This window comes from Hemicordylus capensis, chromosome 2, assembly GCF_027244095.1.
Source record: "Hemicordylus capensis ecotype Gifberg chromosome 2, rHemCap1.1.pri, whole genome shotgun sequence".
Taxonomy (NCBI): domain Eukaryota; kingdom Metazoa; phylum Chordata; class Lepidosauria; order Squamata; family Cordylidae; genus Hemicordylus; species Hemicordylus capensis.
In genome coordinates, this window is record NC_069658.1 from 362,936,502 (window position 1) to 362,958,590 (window position 22,089).

Consider the following 22,089-nt stretch of genomic DNA (forward strand, 5'->3'; position numbering starts at 1 on the left):
TTTAGTTACCTGGTTCAGAAAAAGTATCACTGATGTCATCATCCTTGTCATCCTCATAATCTTCCTCCTCTTCATCATTTTCAGACAGTTCGTGCTCACTTCCAAAGCCTTCATCATGATCTTCATCTTCCACTTCTTCGTCATCCTCCTCCTCCTCCTCCTCCTCCAGATCAGCTTTGCCTGCCTGCTCACCCAAACCATCCGTGACAAAGAGTGAATAATTATGTTCTTCCTTTTTCTGCGAAGGATCTGAAACAGAAGTGCTGGCAGAGAGGCTGCTCTCCTCAGTAATTAGAACTGGAGTTTCCTGGGGTGGAGTGAGAAGCAGAGCCTGAGTCTCTTTAAAAGGCAACACAGGAGCATTGTGACTTGGAAGGGAGTCACTCCCTTTCCGCTCTTGTTTCTTTGCGACAGCTCCACAGTAGCAGGTGTTTTCTTTTGCAGCATCAGCATTTGCCTGGTTCACTGCAGACCTGCTCTGGGGCACTGGATTGATCTTTACTTTTGCCTTTTTAACATAATCTTTACATTCAACATGAATGTTCACCTTTTCATTACTATACACATTGGTTTTCACCATGATTTGTGTGCTTGAATTGGACTTGGCTGCTTTTTGGGCGCATTCTGATAAGGGTGTCTCAGCCTGAGGGGTCTTGGATGAACAAACTGGAGCTGCTGCTCTGGTTGTGATTTTCTTTGCTGGCAGAGAAGTTAACTGGGTTTGTTTTACACTGAACAGCAAATCTGGATAACACAGTGGATCCGCAACAGACTGCGAATCCTCACTGTTGAGCTGAGCCAGAGTGGGAGTTTTACTGATCACCTCTTCATCCTGGTATGGGCTTGAAAAATCATCAAGGCCCAAATAATCCACCTCTTTTGTTCCCCAGATGTCACAGCTCGTTAGTTTGGTATACTTTGTCAAGTCTTCACAGTAAGTATCCCACTGCTCCCAGTTTGCAGGAAAAGATGATTCAGTATCCAGAATATCTGTAAAGGACTCCAGGTTCTCAATATCTTTACAGTCCTCTATAGAAAGGGGGTTGTCTCTGGAGCTCTGCTGATATTCCATTTCTCGGTCCTATTCAGACACACATTAAAGAAAATGTTAGGTAAATTGGCTTTCCCTCCAAGGAAATCTCCACCTTGTGCCCCCAATGACACTTTTTAAAAGGCTAATTTGCTAGTGAAGTGTATCACATCTATACCTTCAAAAGCTTTTATACCTAAAAGGAGTAGTAATACAAACCAGCTTGTCAGCTTTGAATCAAAGGCTCTTGAGAGAAATCTGCAGTTCCTATGCCCATTAAAATGCTTCTTTAACCAAGGTAACCCAAGGAATTGTAATTGCTTATAAGTCCTCTCTTATAACTAGGCAAACCTGTGAAGCTGTTCATACATGCAGCCTAGACCAGGCTAAGGCAGCCCAATCTAGGCTAAGCCGCATGTATGAAGCGCCAGGATCGAGCCCGACCATGGCACTGCCCCTGCACCAAGCCCAAGTTTTTAACCCGGAGTTTAGTTTAGTCTAGGCTATCAATGCTGGTTTAAATGGCTTCCCCCAGCCCACTACCATTTCCAGCAGCAAACTGCAGTGAAGAGTGGGGGGAGATCAGGGGTGTGTGTGTGTGGAGGGGAGTCCTCCCGCTCCCAGACCTATGGTCACCGGGCCGCCTCTCGTGTGGGTGCGTGGCATGGTGGAGGGTGGCCACTGCTCATCTGCTGGAGAAGACAGACAAACTCCTGCCTTCCCTGCAATGGCCTCTTGAGGTCATGTGACAGACCCCATTAAGTTGTTAATGAAACTGGCTTGGAGTCTCTTAGGGAGGGCTGCACAACTTAGGCCCTGCAGATGTTGGACTATAATTCTCATTCTACCCGACTACTGACCACTGTGGCTGGGGATGATGGAAGTTGTAATCCAAGAACAGCTGGAGGACTTAAGTTGTGCAGCCCCACCCTAAGTTCTGTTCAGAAAATGCTAACGGAACAGAACATGAAGAAAACTTCAAGGCAGGAACAGAGTTTTCAAATATTTGCAAGAACAAAAAGTTAATACTATCCTGCATCAAGCAATGTGGTTGATGCTACATCAATGTAACTAGTACTACTACAGGATAAGCAACAATGGTCTTACTGGAGTGCAGACTTAGGTTAGATATTAGGAGAGACACATCCTAACTGCAGTTTAGCAGAAAACTAAGGGAGGCTGTGGAATCTTCATTCTTGGAGACTTTCAGGGACTGAACTGTTCCAGAGAGTTCATTTGAGAACAGGAGAAATCAGAGTGGAGCAGGCCTGCTCAAATTAGGCCCCACAGCTGTTTTTGGACTACAACTCCCATAATCTCCAGCCACAATGGCCAATAGCCAAAGATTAAGAGCCCCTGGTGGCGCAGTGGTAAAACTGCCGCCCTGTAACCAGAAGGTTACAAGTTCGATCCTGACCAGGGGCTCAAGGTTGACTCAGCCTTCCATCCTTCCGAGGTCGGTAACATGAGTACCCAGAATGTTGGGGGCAATATGCTAAATCATTGTAAACCGCTTAGAGAGCTCCGGCTATAGAGCGGTATATAAATGTAAGTGCTATTGCTATTGCTATTGCTATTATGGGATGTTGTAGGCAAACATCTGCAGAAGGGCTGAAGTTGAGCAGCCCTGGAGTAGAGGCTGGACTAGATGATCTACCAAGTATCTTTCATCTCTCATTCTACTAGATTCACTTCATTTTTTAAAATGCCTTTTTTAGCATCCAAGCCATTTCCCATTTCTCTTGAATGAAGCATTTATTTATTTGACATGTTTGTATACAGCCCAAAATGCAAGTTTCTGGGTGGTTTACAACAAAACAACACACACAAGTAAAAAGTAAAATAATGTTAAAACTATTAAAAACCAAACCATTTAAGTAGCATCTAATAAAAAGCCTGGGTGAACAAATGTGTCTTGATCGACTTTTAAAAAATTGTAAGAGATGGGGAGGCTCTTATTGGTGAACAAATGTTTCTTGATCGACTTTTAAAAAATTGTAAGAGATGGGGAGGCTCTTATTTCAGCAGGGAACGCGTTCCAAAAACTTGGGGAAGCAATGGAGAAGGCATGTCCCAGAATAGCCACCAGATGAGCTGGTGACAGCTGCAGATGAACCTCTCCTGATGATCTCAATGGGCGGTGTGGCTCATAGTGTTGAAGACGTCCTCTTAAATACCCAGGGCCCAAGCTGTTTAGGGCTTTATAGGTTATAACCAAGACCTTGTATTTTGCCTGGAAACTTATTGGCAACCAGTGCAGATCTTTTAAGATGAGGTGATATGGTCTGTCCAAGATGACCCAGAGACCAAATTGGCTGCCACCAACTGCAGTTTCTGGACTACATAAAAAGGCAGCCCCACATAGAGAGCATTGCAGTGGTCAAGTCTGGAGGTGACCAGCAGATGTACTACTGACTGTTCTAAGGTCATTTATCTCAAGAAACGGATACAGCTGGCATATCAGCTGAAGGCACTTCTAGCAACTGCCAACCTGGGATACCAAGGAGAGGTATGTGTCCAGAAGCACCCCCAGACTGCATACCTGTTCCTTCTGTGGGAGTGTGACCCCATACAGAACAGGCAGATCAAAATCATCTCCCGATTTCCAACCCTGCACAATAAGTACCTCCGTCTTATCTGGATTCAGTCTCAGTTTGATATCTGTCATCCAGCCCATCACTGCCTCCAGGCAGGCATTTAGGGAGGTTATGCCTTCTCCTAATGATGTTGACAAGGAGAAAAAGATTTGGGTGTCATCAGCATACTGATAACACCCTGCACCAAATCTCCTGATTATCTCTCCCAGTGGTTTCATGTAGATGTTAAACAATATCGGAGACAATACAGAGCCCTGATGGACACCATACTGAAGTTCAGATTTTGAAGAACAGTCCTCAAAGGACACCATCTGGAATCTTCCAGAGAGGTAGAAGTTGAACCACTGCAAAGCAGTGCCTCCCACCCCCAACCCCCTCAGGTGCTCCAGATGGATACTATGGTTGATAGTATCGAAAACCACCAAGAGGTCCCAAAGGACCAACAGAGTCACACTTCCTCTGACTATTTCCAACTGGAGATCATCCATCAAGCTGTCTCCACCCCACAGTGAACCTGAAAGCCAGTCTGAAATGGGTCTAGATAATCTGTTTCATCCAAGACTGCCTCGAGTTGGGAGGCCACCACCCTCTCAATTACCTTGCCCAACCATGGAAGGTTGGAGTCAGGCCTACAGTTGCTTAACTCTGAGAAATCCAAGACAGGCTTCTTCAAAAGAGATCTAATAATTGCCTCCTTAAGGCAGGGAGGCATCCTGCTCTCCCTCAGAGAAGCATTTATAATCTCTACTAGGTCCTCTACAACAACTTCCCTGCCAGATAGTATAAGCCATGTCAGGCAAGCATCAAGAGAACAGGTGGTAAGCCGCACCATTCCAAGCAGCTTGTCCACATCTTCCTAAGTCACAAGCTTGAACTGATCCAGCCTGACCACATAAGAGGAGTCACTGGACACCTCCAATTAAGACACTGCAGTAATTGTGGGGTCTAAATGCAAGTCGGCCCGAATACGAGATATTTTATTCACAAAAAATTCATTAAACACATCACAGCAGGTAATAGATGGTTCCAAGGTCTGATTCAAGGGAGGAGGGGCACTTATTAGCCCTCTTACAAACCTGAACAACTCTGCTGGATGTGAACTTGCAGACACAATACAGGCTGAAAAGAATCTCTTCTTTGTTGCCCATATTGCCAGAGCATAGATCTTCAAATGTGCTCTATGTTGTAATCTGTCAGATTCAAGCTGAGTCTTCCTCCGCTTGTGTTCCAGTCATCTACCCCACAGCTTCAGCCCCTGTAGTTCTTTTGTATACCAAAGAGCCAGTTTTGAAGCGGGTCAGAGAAGACACTTAGGAGCTATCATGTCTACTGGCCTGGTGATTTTGCTGTTCCAATTCTCCACCAGGGCATCAGCAGGATCACCTGCAGAGCCAACACTAAATCCTTCCAAGGCTTCTTGAAACCGTACTGGATCCAATAACCTTCTCAGATGGACCATTCTAATTGGCCCCTCGCCCTTGCAAAGGTGGGATGTGACTGTGAATCCCACCTTAACCAGATGGTGGTCTGTCCATGACAATGGGGAAATCTCAAGATTCCCCACGCATGAAACACCACCCTGATCAGAGCCAAAGACCATATCAAGCATGTGACCAGCAATGTGTGTTGGTCCCGAGACCCCTTGGGATAGACCCGTACTTGTCATGGCCACTATGAACTCCTTAGCGAACTCCTATGAACTCCTATGAACTCCCAGATGGATTGGTCCCAAAGTGGACATTGAAGTCCCCCAGAACCACAAGCCTGGGGAACTCCAATGCTAAACCTGAAACCAAGTCCATCAGTTCAGTTAGGGACTCCATTGGGCAGCAGGGCGATCAGCACACCAACACAAGTCCCAGTCTATCCCTGGTCCCCAAACATAGGTACACACATTCAAGGTCAGACACTTCAACAGGGATCCTGGTCATTATAAGAAAGCAATATTCTCAAGTCTGCTTAGTAAGCAGCTTGTCAGTAAAAGCTCTTTGTGGGGCAGGGGGCCGGTGTTGTCAGTCTTTCACTGGCAAGAGACCAGAGCTGGGCTGCATATCCAAGGCTTCCTGAAGTAGTGATTACATTTAATAGAGAAGCAAGACACAATCCACTTGTCTTTACTGAACAGTTCTGTGCAAGCCATTTCCCATCTCATTTGAGAACTGTAAAAGCTATATGTAATGCAGCCAGAGGAAAATGAAAGTAACTTACCAATTCATACATGAAATCTGGATCAGAACTGTTAGCCAAGAGATCTGTGCTCATCAAAGTCTGTTCTGGAAACATGTGGTTTCGAAAGGCTTCTCCAAAAGGAGGGTCCATTCCACTCACACTAGGCTATAACAGATTATTATTAGTTTGTTATAAAGCTGGGGTTGCTTGTGTCCCCCAAAATATTTATTTAGTACATTTATATACCTCCCCATACAAAAATGTCCCTGGGTGGTATCATATCAAGTTGACCCAATGATAGTTGTCAATTCCCTTTAAATATGGTAAATTCCTCTCCCTCTAGAGACAGTAAAGTAAGTAAGGTGTGCCGTCAAGTCAATTTCGACTCCTGGCGCCCACAGAGCCAAGACGGTGGCTGTTTATTAGAACTGGGACTCAGGAACAAGTGCTTGGGTTTAGCCATCTTTTAATGTATTCTACACTTACTCATTAATCTAAATTGCAGAAGATTAACTGGTGGTCTTCAAGTTAAAGATCTCATGGTTCTACATTACTTCTCTCTGGTTTGGTATGCAGTGCCACAGCGACACCCAATGGCTATTCTAATTGTTTTACTGCTACATGACATCAGCTGACATTCAGACCAATGCTGTGTGCACTGAAAAACATTTCATGTATGAAACAGCAGAGGAGCAATTTTCATCATTCTCTCCTTTCCCCTGCAGCACATGGTGCCTCCTGCAAATATGTCCCCAAGAGTCCCGCAATCCTCAGGGACATATTTTTGGGAGGCATAGGGGGCTGCAGAAGGAAAGGAAAAGCAGTGAAGATTGCTCCACCCCCCAATGCATGCACAAGACATGTGTCAGTGCACACAATGTTAGCCTGAAAGTTAGCATGTACTGACTGAACTACCCATGAAGAGGTTGGGTTGCATGACATAAATACTTCCAGACCCTGAAAATAATGAAGTTGGCTGATCCTTATATAAACTGTCTTCCAAAAGTCATTGCTTCTTTCAAGAATAATCAGGATGCCACAGATAACTAGGAATTCCCCTTAACCAGATAATTTTGTCCAGGAACTAAGTGTTGTTTTTAAAAATCTGTTCTGAGATTGAGGCAGCCTGGGAATCTGTACAGCCACAATCACGCCATACAAATGGAAGATTATCTTGGATGCACAAATCCATTAATGTGCAGTCATGACCTCACCTCTATACTTTCATTACTATCAGACACCATGAGAAAAGGCATTTTCCTCATTTTATTACTGCCTTGCTGACATCATAGAAATTAGCAGTCCTGGCAGAAGCTAGTCCTAGAAATGAAGCAAACGCCACTTCTATGAACTACAATACCCTCAGAGCCAGAATGCTGCAATAATAGAAGACGATCCAAGAGATCTTTCAACTGAAAAGCAACTTTTCTTAATCTTTTCACCATGCCCTGCAATGTTGCACCAAATGCCTCTTCTCGGATTACATTCAGCCTGCAAGGCAGATCTTTGAAACACCACTGGACATCACACCAAAAGCATACAAAGCCCTAAACATTTTTCTAGTCTTTTATGATTCTGAAGAAAAGCATGTATGCAGTCCGAACATCTTTAAGGAACAAGCTGCTTATTGAACTTTACGCAGGTAGCAAAGGCCAAGTCTGCAACACTTCTACTGGCTCAAAATTCTATACACTGTGCAACTCCCACTGAATCATTTGCTAAGACTATAGACATTACCTATTCTTAAAAATTATTTAGTTGCCTAGTTCAAAATCTGCAGCAGGATTTACTGCCTCCAGCCACTGGCACTCCTCTCATGTAGGCAAGGTAAAAGACCCCTCACAGCCTCTGGCTGGCTGAGAGATGCAAGTGGGTGTGCAAGAATAACCTGCCTCATATTTCCATAATCCAGTTCCACTCTTTTTTGCTAACCTGCCCACCCAACTGCTATCATATTGTCCACTACCTGTATATTGAATAATGCAGTGGATACAGGACTAAGGAAGATCAACTTCTGTGTGTGCCACAATTCTATCCTTATTATATTTTTTCACTGGTAGCTGTTCTTCTCCTTGATGAACCTACTCTAAAGGGGGAAACGCAATGTCAAGCATCCACAGCAGAAGTAAAGATTTGGCACAAACAGTTTTATTTATCCCACCCTCCTCCCTGCATCCCCTAGAACTGCCCCCCAAAGCCATTCCACTAGTGGAAGGTGTCTCCAAATTGTTGCTGGGCTCTTCCCCTTCCACATGCAGGCATCAGTGCCACATCTCCCACCATTGCTAATGGTCTTTCAACCCTTGGAAACAGCTTTTCATGCTGTAGGGAGGAGAGTGGGAAGGGGAGAATTGCTTGCACTTATTCGGTCCTGCACTAGTGCTGCTGCAGATGCTAGCCATTGATTCTTTATCACTGAATAAGCAGATTTTAAAACACTTGTTTTATGCAGTTTACAGTATAGCACATCATGTTCTGTTCTTTATACAGCCAACCTGTGCGCACACTGAAAACCCACACTAAAAACCCAGTGAAGTGTCTTGACTACTTGCTTAAGTTAAATAAAATACAGTATTAGGCACTTACCTGAGGCATTTCCAGGCCCAGACCCTCCAATTCCAATTCCAAACTTTGTGTTTTCTTTGTTTGTAACTTTTGTTCCAGCTTTTCTTCAGGGTCAGTAGGAAGCATACAACTCATGCAATGTGATTTTTTTCTTGAAAAAGCTTCACTTTGACTACATGGATCTCTCTTTCTCTGGGGACTTTCTGCATGAAACAAAAACAAAACACAACACTCATTTTACAGCAATTAATTACATTTGAGGAGTCCTGTTTGATCATTTCTATACAAATAAACTTGAGACTAACCAGTCTGGTTATGGGTTTAAAGTTTTTATTTCTGTTTTAATTTGTTTTATGTTGCAGTAAACTGTCCAGACACAGACGTTTGGGGTAGTGTACAGATATAATAAATAAAGACAAATGAAGTCTCATGCTAAAAACCAAATGAAACTGTCAGTCTAAGCAGAAGTACTGCTTTTTGGATTAAATGGTAGTGTAACCATAGCTGCAGTTTAATGAGAAAAGAGTCACCTAAAAATTGAATCTCAAAGAGTGGGACAAGCTGCTGACATAAAATCAGCTGGATGGACGTAGCATAGTGTGTGAAATACAGCCATATTTCCCAAGTGACAAGTGACCAATCACAGTTTAAGTTTAGAACACACATACAGCAAACAAAGCACCCTGAAAACTATTTTGACAACCTCAATAAGGCACACATTAAAAGATGCTTCAGTAGGAGATGCCATATCTCAGTAGTCAGAGGCTAATCAAACATTCCAGCTGTGTTCTTCACACTTCCTGCAGCAACCCTAACAACAGGCTCATATCTATCTTGCCATTGGTTAGGCCATGCAAAACCTTTAGAAAGCCCTCCAGGCAAACCAGTTCAAACCATAGCACTTGGCCTAATTTGGCCATACTGGTAACAGGACAGGTCTCAAAGGGTGGTGATGAGTTTGTTCACAAACCACCTATGGTTTTCCTGTGACATTCAAAGCATTTCTTCCTGTTGCCACCTGTTCAGACTGGAGGCTGATGAGAGATAATGTATAGTAGTTTGAAGCAGGTGCCATCTATATACTGATGACATCCAGCTTTATCTTTTAATCCAATGGGGTAGTACAGCCCCTGGATCTGGCTATGGTGGTGAACAAGATGGAAGCAGCCTTTGAAACGGAACAAAAACAAGACTGAAGAACAATCACTACCATCTCTAGGACAAGAAGCAGACAGTGTTTGTCCTTCCTGATTACTCTCTGACACACAGTCACAGGATGTTTAATAATCAATTTATTAAATACATATTTGGTCTCAGACTAGCTTCAAGACAGCTTTATGCTATTTGAGAGCTACCATTAAAGAACAAACAAAACAAGAACAGTGACATGACAAAATAGCAGAGCACTGAAAATAGATTAATAAGCCACCGATCACTGCACCTAGAACTTCAGGTTATAGCAGTGCTTACCAGCTTTACAGCAGTTCCCTTGGATCCAGACTTGGTAATGCCATTCATCCTTCTTTAACCTGCGGGTTAGACTACTTAAGACACCGAGGTCATTCACACGAGTGGCCGGGCAGGCAGGCTTCGCTTCGCTTCACTTACCTCCCCCCACCAACTATAGGCAAAATGTTGATGGGAGCGCCATCCAAGCTCCCACACAATCCACTTTCAGAGAGCCGGGATCATGCATCCTGGCCTCCGGGTATCCCACAATGCACCACATGCCAAGTGCAATGCATTGGCGGATTCCCCCAGGTGATGGGCACTCTAGGCACCTGTCTCTGTGTGCAGCCAGAGCTGACACACAAGCAGGAAGCCCAGGTTAAGGAAGCCCAGGTTAAGGGAGCACATGCTCCCTTAAGCTCAGCTAAAAGCCGGGCAAGGTGGTTCTGCCTTACTGGGTTCGGGCCCAATCCCAGCGGTTCTCACATGCAGCCTAACCCAGGCTGGGCTTCCCTAGCCTGTGTTAGGCTGTGCATGATAACAGCCTCATAGTGGGATACTGCCTGATGATTTGAAAGCTGCATTCAAATGTAAAACTCAGTGCTTCACCTTCAGAAAAAGGTGGGCTGCTGGGAACCCACAACCTCAGTGCTCCAAGAAGGAGAATTTAGTGTGCTAGTTTTGGCAAACAGAGCCCCAGACAGCAGAAAGTCTCATAGCTGAAAGTCTCTTGGATCCAACTGTGATCTCCAGGATCAGCCAAGAACATAGAAAGCTGCCTTATACTGAGTCAGGCAATTGGTCCATCTAGCTCAGTATAGTCTCAGGGCTGCTCAACTTTGGCCCTCCTGCAGATGTTGGCCTACAACTCCCATAACTCCTGGCTATTGGCCACTGTGCTTGGGGATTCTGGGAGTTGTAGCCCAAAACCAGCTTGGGGGCCTAAGTTGAACAGGCCTGACTGACACCAGCTCTCCAAGGTTTCAGATAGGAATCTTTCCCAGTCCTACCTGGAGATGCCGGCAACTGAACCTGGGACCTTCTGCATCCAAAACAAATGCTCTATCACTAAGCTACAGCCCCACCCCAGCTGTGCTTCAATTCTATATGACAAAATAGCCAGAGACATTCTTAGCCGTTGGATCCCATCTATGATATTTTCTACTGGAGTAGAGACTTGTCAGATTTGAACAACTTTTGCAAACTGCTTTACATCACTTTTATAGACCAACTTCAGTCAGTAGGGTTACGTCTATACTGAAGTATGTACAGTGAGAAGGGTGTGCAGGCTAGAATTCTAATCTTGTTGTAGTAGTTCAATATTTGATGCTTATATATGGTTTTAATGTTACAAAAAGTACAAACACAAATGTCAAAGAAAAGTGTTACAGAACCATAACAGAAACGTTACATCTTTTAATTCAGCCCCATCCCAGAAGGAAGCATCTTTCTACAACTGGCAGCAAAATCGTAGCATGTGCTTGTACAAGAGCTGAATTTGGCCCCGAAATAAGAAATTTCAGAATTTAGTCAGGGATTAAGCTTGCTAACCAGTTCAAAAACATCAGGCCAATACTAAATAAATTCCTTTACCAAGTCTTTACAGTCAGTCTTCTTTGCACACAAACCCATAAAACAGCCTCTTTAAGAACTGCTAGGTCAGAACACAGGGCTTGTGACTGGGAGATGCTAACAAAATTCATTCATCAAGGGCTTTAAAATGCTCATTGTAAAAAAAGAGGTGAGTTTTACAAACTTCAAACTCTAATAACTTGGCACCAAATCTGAACCGGACAGAAATGTTAGTTTCACAGCCTCCTATCCAGCCCAAAACCATCTCTACTCATGATCATGACTAGTAAACTAACTCCCAAATCATGGAATTGTATAAGATGCAAGTGAGAAAGTATATGAAGTATCTTATGGGATGACTTTTGCATCCAGTGTTCCCTCTAACAGGGATTTTCCAGACGTTGTTGACTACAACTCCCATAATCCCCAAGCAAAAGCCATTGCAGCTGGGGATTCTGGAAGCTGTAGTCAACAACATCTGGGAATCCCTGTTAGAGGGAACACTGGATGCATCTCTGCAGAATTTCCTTCTGGAAACAATATACCTGCTACAATTGCTCACTTTTAAACTCAATAGTTTAACGTATGCTCTAACATAGAAAGAAGAATTTCTGCTTCCAAGAGAGAACTCTCTAACACAGAGTAATCCCTAAATTGCATACTGCAAGCAACACATACATTAAATAATGTAAAGCTCCTGTGAAACAAAATAACCCAGTTAAAAGAGAGGCTTCTCACTGCATCTCTGCTCAGTTCAGTGCTTCAGAATTGCCTCTTTCCAATGAGCTTCTGCTGCACTGTCACATCTCTACATGTGATCAAAAGATCCAATTCCTTTCCTTCTGGTACAAAGAGATGCAAAAGAATTACCTGCCCTTAGAGGTTGCACACTCAAAAGCAGAAACACTGGAGGCAGGCAGGCAGTTACTCTTATACACTAGAAAGGCAAAGCCTTTCAGGTGTAAGAACGAAGGATGCTTACAAATGCAGTTTGGGGGGAAGCATGTCCGAGTTATGAGAACTTTTGAAAATGCTGTCCTAATGCATGTAATGAACACTTAATACACAGCAGCAGGAAAGAAAGAAAAAAGTATGATATAGAAGGAATAGGTTTTTTAAAAAATACTAACTTAATAGCACATTCAAAAAGCCACAACACACATCAAACTAAATAAAGACAGAATCCCAAGAACATTATTTCAAACTACTATTATTTTTGTGCTGATGTAATAGATCGCCCCTTGGAAGTAAAGTATTCATCCTTGTCCTAGCATTTTATTTTGGCAAAAGTGATGCTTAAGCTTTCTGACAGGTTGCCTCAAGGCACCAACTGTGCAACCCTTCAGTACACCAAACACAGTGAGACTATGCAAAGAAACATCTACTGTATAGGAAAAACCCACACAACACTGTGGAGTTTCACACTGGGTTGCAAAAGTGAGTTTGCTCATTAGTTACTCCATAAGCAAAAGCCCCAATTAAACTGACTCATTGAACTAAGTCCTTTTAGTTCTTTCCTTTCATGCAAGAAGCTGGAGGTAGAGAAAATGACTGTGCCATTTTATTTCAATTTTCCATTTGGTATAAAGATGGTAGATTGACACTTTCAAGTTGGTATGCCTTTCATTTCCCTTTAGACATTTTCACTAAATCACTAAATGTCTCACTGACTCTGTTCAAAAAAGGTAAAAGATACTGAAAACCAGTCTGAAAGCTCATACAAATGTACTGCAAGAATTAAGTTAGGTCCAAAACCTGAGCAACAGAGTTGCACAGGGATATCATGCTTGGTTCTGACCCCTTTAACCAATTCTATAGCTGACAGCATTTAAAAAAAAAAAAGGAAAGGAAAGGAAAAGAAAAAAGAATGCTTTTAGCTAAGCTGTTTATCAGTTAATAGGAAAATCATTCATCCCCTAGATGCCATTCACATAAAAGAAAGGTCCCCAAAGCATTTGATCTTACATGCCACATATATACATATTTATTTATTTCTCTTAAATGTACCTGTCGCTAATCCCACGCGTGGCAGCTCTCACGAGAGTTCGTGAGCAACTGCTGGATAGTGACAGGGACTGGCTGGTGAAGGGAAAGAAACTTCTGGCCAGGAGAATGGCTGAGCGGTGGCCAACGGGCAGGGAGGGCGAGAGAAAAGCCGAGAAGAAAACTAGAGGCTCAGATGCTCAGCTAGTATGGTCATAATTCAAATAACTATTCAGCATTCATAGCTCAATGTGTTGAAGAGTTGAAGTTACATCCCAGAGAAACAATTTTATGCAACTGCAGTAGTTTTGTTGGCTTGCATCAATTAACTTGCATTGAACTATGTAAGTACTGCTCAAGATCAGCAACTTATAAAAAGTTTACTTATGCAGAACACTAGGGGGGGGGACGAAGTCAAAAGAGCACAAGGTATGCAATTCTAGCTGTGATTAATGGAAGGCTTCTTATCTTTGAATAGAAACACAAGCAGCAGCATTTTGAGAAGTTCTAAATGAGATTACAGAGTATTCTATTCAGTGTAGCGGTTCCTGCTAAAGATGGAAGGTGGCTCCATGCTTTAAGATACATATCCTTAAACACCTATGTCAATCACTGTGCAAAGTGTGGGGCCATCCTCTTCAGAAACCCTAAGAAGCCAGCAGATAAGCATTCCATGCACACAGGGGAGAGATGCTCTTGCTCATCTATGAAACCAAGCTTTTGCTCTTATTAAGTTTTTCCTGTTAGTCTATGGGCAGGGGCGGATTAAGCCTTTTGCTGCCCATAGGCAGCCAAGGATTTGCCGCCCGCACCACTGCAGCGAGGGTAGGGGTGGAGGGAGAAAGCCCCCCTTTCTTCTCCTTAAAAACCACTGCTGTGGGGAGGCGGCGAGGGGAAGGTCCCCCCTTTACCTTTAAAACACCACACAGACGATGGGGCTGCAGCAGAGAGGGCGGTAGTGGGCTGAGGGGCAAGTTCACCCTTTTAGTAATACCGCTGCGTGGGCGGCAAGGGCGAGCTCCTTCCATCTCCCCTCTCCTCACTCCCACATGACTAAAGTTCACCCTCCCCATCCACGCAGCAGCATTGCTAAAAGGGGGGACTTGCCCCTCAGCCCACTACCCCCCCGCTGCAGCCCCATTGCCTGTGAGACATTTTAAAGGTAAGGGGGGGCTTCCCCTCCCCACAGTGGTAGTTTTTAAGGAGAAAAGGGGGGTTCCCCTTGCCCCCAGAGAAGGGACACAAAATTTGAGGAGCGGCTCCTCAAATTTTGCCACCGTAGGCAAGTGCCTACTCTGCCCCTGCTTAAATCTGCCACTGTCTATGGGTGGCAAGCACTTTCCTGCCCTGATCAAAAAATATTTAACCTTACCATTTCTAGCTCTGCCAAAGAACGACATGCACATATTTGCCCTATGCCCATCATTTATTCCCACCAAATAGAAAACTTCAGTACAGTACACAATTCCAGACCTCCTAGTCAACAGCCATATATAGAGAGCTGCACTAGCCTGTTAGGGAACCAAGCAACACCATTTTGGTAGATTCCATTTTTCAGTGCTGGAACTATATCTTGGGAGGGACAAAGTTTCTATATCTTGCAGAATCCCTAGTACTTTCTGCAACAGTGGTTTTGAAAAGGTTTTCGGAAAAGTGGCTTCACCTTTGGAAGCATCTAGCCTCTATTCCCCAATAATAGCTATTAGAGCCTTCCACTGATATGTAACCAAAGCGTCAGAAATCAACTACTTGTATCTCTCACCCACCAACACATAACTAATAGAATTTGAGTTCCACAGAACAAAAACATACTTCTGGAATCATATTTATTCAAGCAGTTGACCCAGAGAATATTTTCAGTATGGGTCATATGGCTGTGCCACTTCTCGTGGCTTTGCACTGCCACTAGAGGCTCAAGTGGCCTCTGTGGCTCGGAGCGCCTTTTATCAGCTTCAGCTGATACGCCAACTGCGACCTTACCTGGACAGAAATAGCTTGGCCACAATTTCTCATGCTCTGGTAACCTCTCGCTTAGATTACAGCAAGGTGCTCTACGTGGGGGCTGCCTTTGAAAACAGCCTGGAAACTGCAGCTGGTACAAGATAGGGCTGCAAGATTATTACTTGGGACTGGACCTTTTGAGCATATTATGCCAGTGCTTCGTCAGCTGCACTGGCTCCCAGTCCATTTCAAGGCCCAATTCAAGGTGCAGGTTTGAACCTTTAAAAACCTAAATGGCTTGGGACCGGGTTACCCGAGAGAGCGCCTTGCCTCTTATGTCCCAACCAGTATTCCCGCTAACAGAAATTCCCAGATGTTATTGACTACAACTCCCAGAATCCCCAGCTGCAATGGCTTTTGCTTGGAGATTATGGGAGTTGTAGTTAACATCTGGAAATCCCTGTTAGAGGGAACACTGGTCCCAACCCAAATCTTAAGATCTTCTTCGGAGGCCCTACTCCAGGTGCCCCTGCCAAACAAGGTGAGGAAGGTGGCTATTAGGGAGAGGACCTTTTTGGTGGCTGGCCAGTTACTCTCCCCTGTTACCTAGGCAAAGAGGCACCTTTTTAATGTGGTGATTCTCTTTATTTAGCAGTGGGGGAGTAACCGGCCCCATCCACCCCCAGCACAGTACTTTCAGTGACTATTGCTGGTGTCTATCTTATGGTTCTGTTTAGATTGTGAGCCCTTTGGGGACAGCGAGCCATCTTATTTATTATTTCTCTATGTAAACCACTTTGGAAACTTTTGTTGAAAAGCGGCATATAAATAGTAGTAGTAGTAGTTGCTGTACTCCATTTATGGAATAGCCTCCCCAGCTAGGTTTGCCTGGATTCATCACTTTGTTTTTAGATGCCAGGTAAGGACCTTTTTGTTCACTCAGGCCTTTAAAAATTTTAAATTTGATTTGATTTTAACTGATTTTTTTTAAAAAGCCTTTTAAGTTGTTTTGTATTATATTTTGTATTTTCTCCCCTCCTCTTTATTTGGTATGTTATGATTTAATGTGTTGTGTGTTTTTATCTCATGTTTTAATATTGTGTTGTAAGCCACCCAGAGAACCAAGACTATACTGTATTCAGTTCAAACTCTGAAGTTCCTCATCCTCTCCTATTCTGAAGGGATAGCAACGATCATATCTGATTTATTCTTTGAAAACTTCCCTTTTCTTCTTTTGAAGACCACAAGGATTTTTTCTTTGAGACTATAAACTTTCTAGGAGAGTAAAGAAGCTCCAGCCCCTACTTTGAGTTCATGCTCCCACAAAATGTTACTGCCTTCCAGAAAGTGGCCTTTCAATCCCCAAGGGTGGTATTTATAGAAAGATCTCTCTGTCTGCTGCCTGGTTTACAGGCCGCTTTAGAGTCAAGGCAGATTCAAATGCACAAAAGAACCATCTGCTCTATTAATAGCTTTCAAAAACAACTTTGGAATTCAGGACTATGGTGCCTGATTATGAACACCATTTCATTTTATGAATGTGGACTTATGCAAGAATGTATGCCAAGTAACTCACTGGTTACCCAGGGATACTTTGCTTCCGCATATTACATAAGCATGTTGGCAGACACTAGTCCACATCACTGTTGTTCTTTGCACTCATTGAAACAAGCATTAATTTATACTGTAGAGCTCGCATGACAAAGTGTGGCCAGAAGAACTTTCAATGAGGCAACAATATGGGCTATAAAAATATAACAATTTATGGACTAACTACATGTTACTGGTTACATGTGACTGATCTCCAACACTACTTATATAAATTAAAAGCACTGCTTTGGGATGGAGAAAGACCCTTGACAAGACTTTTAAACCAGAGATTTCAACCCCCAATCATGTGGGAACCATGGGCCAACACTGAAATTTTATTTTTCTCTGCATCCCAAGGTATTTGTGAAGATTTCTAGTCCCCAGAGCGTTGTGGGGAAATTCCTGAAGGTGGGTGGTTTAAGAATTTATCCAATTTCATGCAGGTCATATTACACCAAACACTAGACTATATTTCAAGGGCTTATCTCCAAGGCCTAGTTCACAGAAACAGCAGCTGAGATTGTAAACCTGGACAGCACCACTTTAGATTACAGGTGCAAGGTCACACAGTTAAATACTTCTACATGGAAAAAAAATCCTTGCATGCAAAGCAAGCATGTTGTGTGAGGCGGCTAGGCTAGGCCTGTTCTCCTCAGTACCTAGTGTATGCAAGAGAATATGCAATTTTAACCTCTGGTTTTTAGCTTGACTCTTTGTTTAAGAGACTGCTTGTTTTTAGCTTGGGGGCCATAGGATCTTACGAGAGTCTTGGGGAAAGGTTAAATATCGCCTGCTTGCCCATTTCTTTTGTTGGGTGGTTGAGTGGTAGGTAGCACCCATCATGCCCTACTAACCAACCCAATTTGGTGTCCCTCGGAGCTACTCATAAAGAACAATGGGGTGAGTTTCCCAACTGTTCCCCATGACCAAAACACTCGAGACATTTCAAGTTTTGTTTTGCTGAAACAACTAGTTCGATTGCCATTTCGATGAAATGTTTCAACCCTGTGTTTTGTTTCGGGCTACATTTTTGTGCCCACCCAAAGTACCTTAGATGTCTTTTTTGAACAGTTTAGACCAGTGTTTCCTCTAATGGTGATTGATGTTGTTCACTACAATTCCCAGAATCCCCAGTTGCAATGGCTTTTGCTTGGGGATTATGGGAGTTGTATTCAACAACATCTGGGAATCCCTGTTAGAGGGAACACTTGTTTAGACTATGTCAGAAAATCAAGGATATTGCCTCACTTTTGCAAAACCAGCAGAAATGTGTGTGTATTCCTATTCTTGCTTTAAATAAGACATTTACTTAGGGACAAGTTATTCAACCCTACCGCTGTGGCTGGGGATGATGTAGTCCAAAAATATCTTGAGGGCTGAAGTTGTGCAGCCCTTGATTAGGGAGAATGGCATATATTCATGACAGTTTGGAAAACCTAAGCTGAGACAAAGAATATAGATGGGCAACAAGACCTCAGCCAAGGGTGCATATGAGGAAGCAACATATTAGCAGTAATAATAATAATAATAATAATAATAATAATAATAATGCGAGACCTCCATTTGCGAGTAGTTATATATAGGAATTTCCCGCCAGGGAGATTCACCAAGGAAAAAGGCCAATTTATATGTCACTGATTGAATTAAAAATATTGCATTTATTATTTAGATACCTCCTAAGAAATCCCCAGCATACTAGCTAGTTGCTATAGTCATAAGAACACAAACTAAGTTACTCAATAGGACTACCAAAGACAATGGCTCTAAAGGACAATTTCAATATGGCTTTTGTCAAATAATTCAGTCAGGATGCTAGCCATTGATTTAATGCTGCTTCATTTTGAGAACTAGGCCTTGCATCTTTTTGTTGCACTGTTTACATTTGCCAGGAAAGCACGTTCAACATATTCCCAAACAGGACTTTTTTTCTTTTTTAACACAATCTGCAGTCATGTCAAGTTTACACAGACAGGTAATTAATAGAATCGAAGATACTACTTGTGGTCCAGTGTTTGTTTCTGTTTTAGTCTTCCCTTTACTTGTTGACTAGCAAGCAGAAGATTGCCAGTTCAAATCCCTGCTGGTACTGTATGGGACAGCAGAGATATAGGAAGATGCTGAAAGGCATCATCTCATACTGCATGGGAGGAAGCAATAGTAAACTCCTCCTACCAAGGAAAACCACAGGGCTCTGTGGTTGCCAGGAGTCAAAATCAACTTGCTGGCACACTTTACCTTTACAGCCAATAGAGGACCTGTCTGCCATTACCTTACTGCAATGTTTCCTTAAATCTTTTGGTGCAGAATGCTGGTGTTCATCTCTCAACTCAAGTGGGATGACAGAAACATATCAAACCAATCAGTTGCACAGACTGTAAAAAAATTTCCATCCAGTATTTAGAAAAAGCAGAAGCCTTTCAGGTAGAATGACCACTTCTAACTTAAAGCTTTAGACTTCATAAACAAAATCAGCCCTTGTTGTCAAGTAACAGTCTGGAAAGCCCATTTACTGAAGACAGTATATATGTATTTGTTCAGCTGCTGTGAACATTATTTGTAGAGTACTCTGAATGCTAAAAGCGCTGTAGAAATGAAACTGTGGAAACAAATTGGATTTCTAACCTATTCCTGTTCTGATGGGACACACTGGTCATTTCTTCTAAAATACTTGAAATGCAAACAGAACAGAAACTGAAACTACTGAACAAATTACGCAATGAATGAATTTCTTTATTAGGGCCAGAGGCCAACAGAAAGAAAAAAACTAACACAATTGACAGTAACTAATCAAGCTGAAATCAAACCATTGACTAGGGATGCTCCTGTGCACACGGTGCGGAGGCTGCAGGGAACAGTGCCGCAGCCACACACGGCATTTTGGAGAGCAGGCACTGTTGCCAAAAAAACGGTGGGGTGGCAAGGGGGCAGGTAAGGCACTGCTTACCTGCTTTTAAAGGGAACCTCTCTGCTCCCTGCTGAACCAATTTGAACGCCAGCACTCAAGCCAGTTCGGCGCTTCCCAGAAGAGGCATGAACCAGCTCGTGCACATCCCTAACACACTGACCACCACAACTAGACGCTAAGAAACAGAATTTGGCAACATTATAAGTAACCTGAAACTTATGAAACTTATGATCTGCTAAAAAAGAGATACATAAAAATCATCAGAATGACCCAGAAAATTCCCATTAAAAAGGAGAAATAAGACTATAGAGTAAGTCGGAATAAAATCTACAATATAAAAGGACATGCGTTGACTCAATTCCTTCCGCACAAGGAAACAAACAATGTACAGTGGGGATTTAATGGTTTCTGCCCTCCAGAAGCGCTGAAGGGAGGGCATTAAAATTGTGCTCTTGTAAAGAGCTCAGCGATAATTAGAATATGAGAGTATTAAAAGGTAAGCAGCCATGGCTCTCCCATCAGTCTCACTTGGTATCCTGCAAAAAGCAGGTAAAAGTAAAGTGTGTCGTTGAGTTGGTGTCGGTTCAAATTAAACTGAAATTCTAAACCTAAGAGTCGTTGCAGAATTAATTTGTTGGCCTTCTTCCTACTTAGCATACACAGGGTATCCAGAGAGACGGGCCACAGTAAGCATTTTGTGGATGATACATTTCCGCCAACTGGAGTGAGAATTATCAGTCAGGGTAAGAGGAGCCAGCCCCATATGAGTACAGTTCAGTCTGTTCCAATAATTGATTGCAGCAATCAGTGTTCTCTCTAATTTTTTTCCATCTGTGTGCAGAATGAGTTTTGTTCTAGGTGGCAGTATCAAGGTAGTGTGTGCGCATGTGCATTCAGAATGGGGCCTTCTCGATTCAACCTGAGTGGGATCTAAAATTAACTTTTTTAACATCAAAAGACTTGTAAGCACGCACCCATCTTAGGGAGAACACTGGCAGCAATCCATAGTCGGGTCTCTACTCTGGCAAGACCCGCTTACAGCCTCAGTGCTGCATTAGCAACACACGTAGGAGAATGAAAGAGGGATCTAAGAAATCTAGGTTGTATACTCTCAAGTGGCCCAAAGTTGGTGTACGGGCCCAATGGCACCCCACACAGAAATTGTGCAAATGGTTTTGCTTTAAATAGTTTAATAACAGCAGATAGGAAGCTATTTCCTTGCATATGATGCAATTATGCAATTGAGCATGATCTCAGAAATAAAAGCCGTAGGTCAATCCAGCACAATATTCTAATATGAAACAAAGCTTAGAAGTGAGAAGCAGACAAATCCTAAGCTGTCAGATGATTATTTTGGAACGAACACAAAATATATAAACACTTGCAATTTTATAGTAAAATGTTACTGCCATGGAAATCTGTGATATTATGCCTATTTATTATTCCTACATAACTCTAAATACCATCTAAACTAATACATATTATGATGAACAGAATATTTAATACAGAACGGTTGGGAACATTTCCTAAACATGACAGGTCAAAAGCTTAGCTATGTTGCCCTGCTGCTAACTACAGCCCCCTAGTTTCCTAGGAAAATGATTTCTTTTCTTTGCTGTAGTGAAGAACAGGCAAACAACTCTTGCACCTTTGTGAGAAAACAGTGACTTGAGAGCACCATGGATGTTTCTAGGTACTTAAAAGATCTGCAAGCCAAGTTCACAGGGCCTGGTTCAGACCCACAGCTCCCGCAAATGATAATTAAAGCTTTTAATGATCTCTAAATGAACCCAACACTCTTTTCCAACTTTTAAAAAAACCATTAATTGATTTAACTTCTTTATCTTTGTATTTCTGTTTGTTGGTCTAAGATCCTAATCAAATCAATCATTAATCATCAATGTATTCACCAATGTCAGGCAGTGTTGAGGACTAAAGGCACTAAAAAATTTATCTGGGGTGAATGCCCACGTGGCCCAATTCTGTCAATTCCGTAAACATCCTTGAGAAGAGTTCAGATCTAGTGGAAGGAATGCCAGGACATGACTATGCTAGATTTCTTTTCTCAAATACCATTTTGAGCTACACCAGTCCTCAGACGATTAAGTAGAATTAGATTCTTCATTAAGAGAAAGTGGTGTACAGTATAGTACCATTGTGCAAGAACACAACAAAAGGATACATTGTAGAACTGGAAAAGGTGCAGAAGAGGGCAACCAAGATGATCAGGGGCCTAGAGCACCTTCCTTATGAGGCAAGGCTACAATACCTGGGGCTATTTAGTTTAG

General features: G+C 42.8%; 1 protein-coding gene across 4 annotated transcripts in view; it reads right to left on the reverse strand.

Moving 5' to 3' along the window:
• Positions 1-22,089, reverse strand: part of CREBRF (CREB3 regulatory factor) — a 44,933-nt gene that overhangs the window by 18,175 nt on the left and 4,669 nt on the right. For 3 of the 4 annotated variants that reach the window (XM_053292151.1, XM_053292152.1, XM_053292153.1), the window contains exons 2-4: positions 8,383-8,564; positions 5,836-5,961; positions 10-1,081 (exon numbers count right to left, since the gene is read on the reverse strand). In XM_053292151.1, coding sequence (XP_053148126.1) covers positions 10-1,081; positions 5,836-5,961; positions 8,383-8,496 — 1,312 coding nt within the window. In that variant the 5' untranslated portion in view covers positions 8,497-8,564. Of the gene's footprint in view, positions 1-9; positions 1,082-5,835; positions 5,962-8,382; positions 8,565-9,831; positions 9,854-22,089 lie in introns of those variants that run through there. The other variant, XM_053292155.1, reaches the window with a different exon arrangement.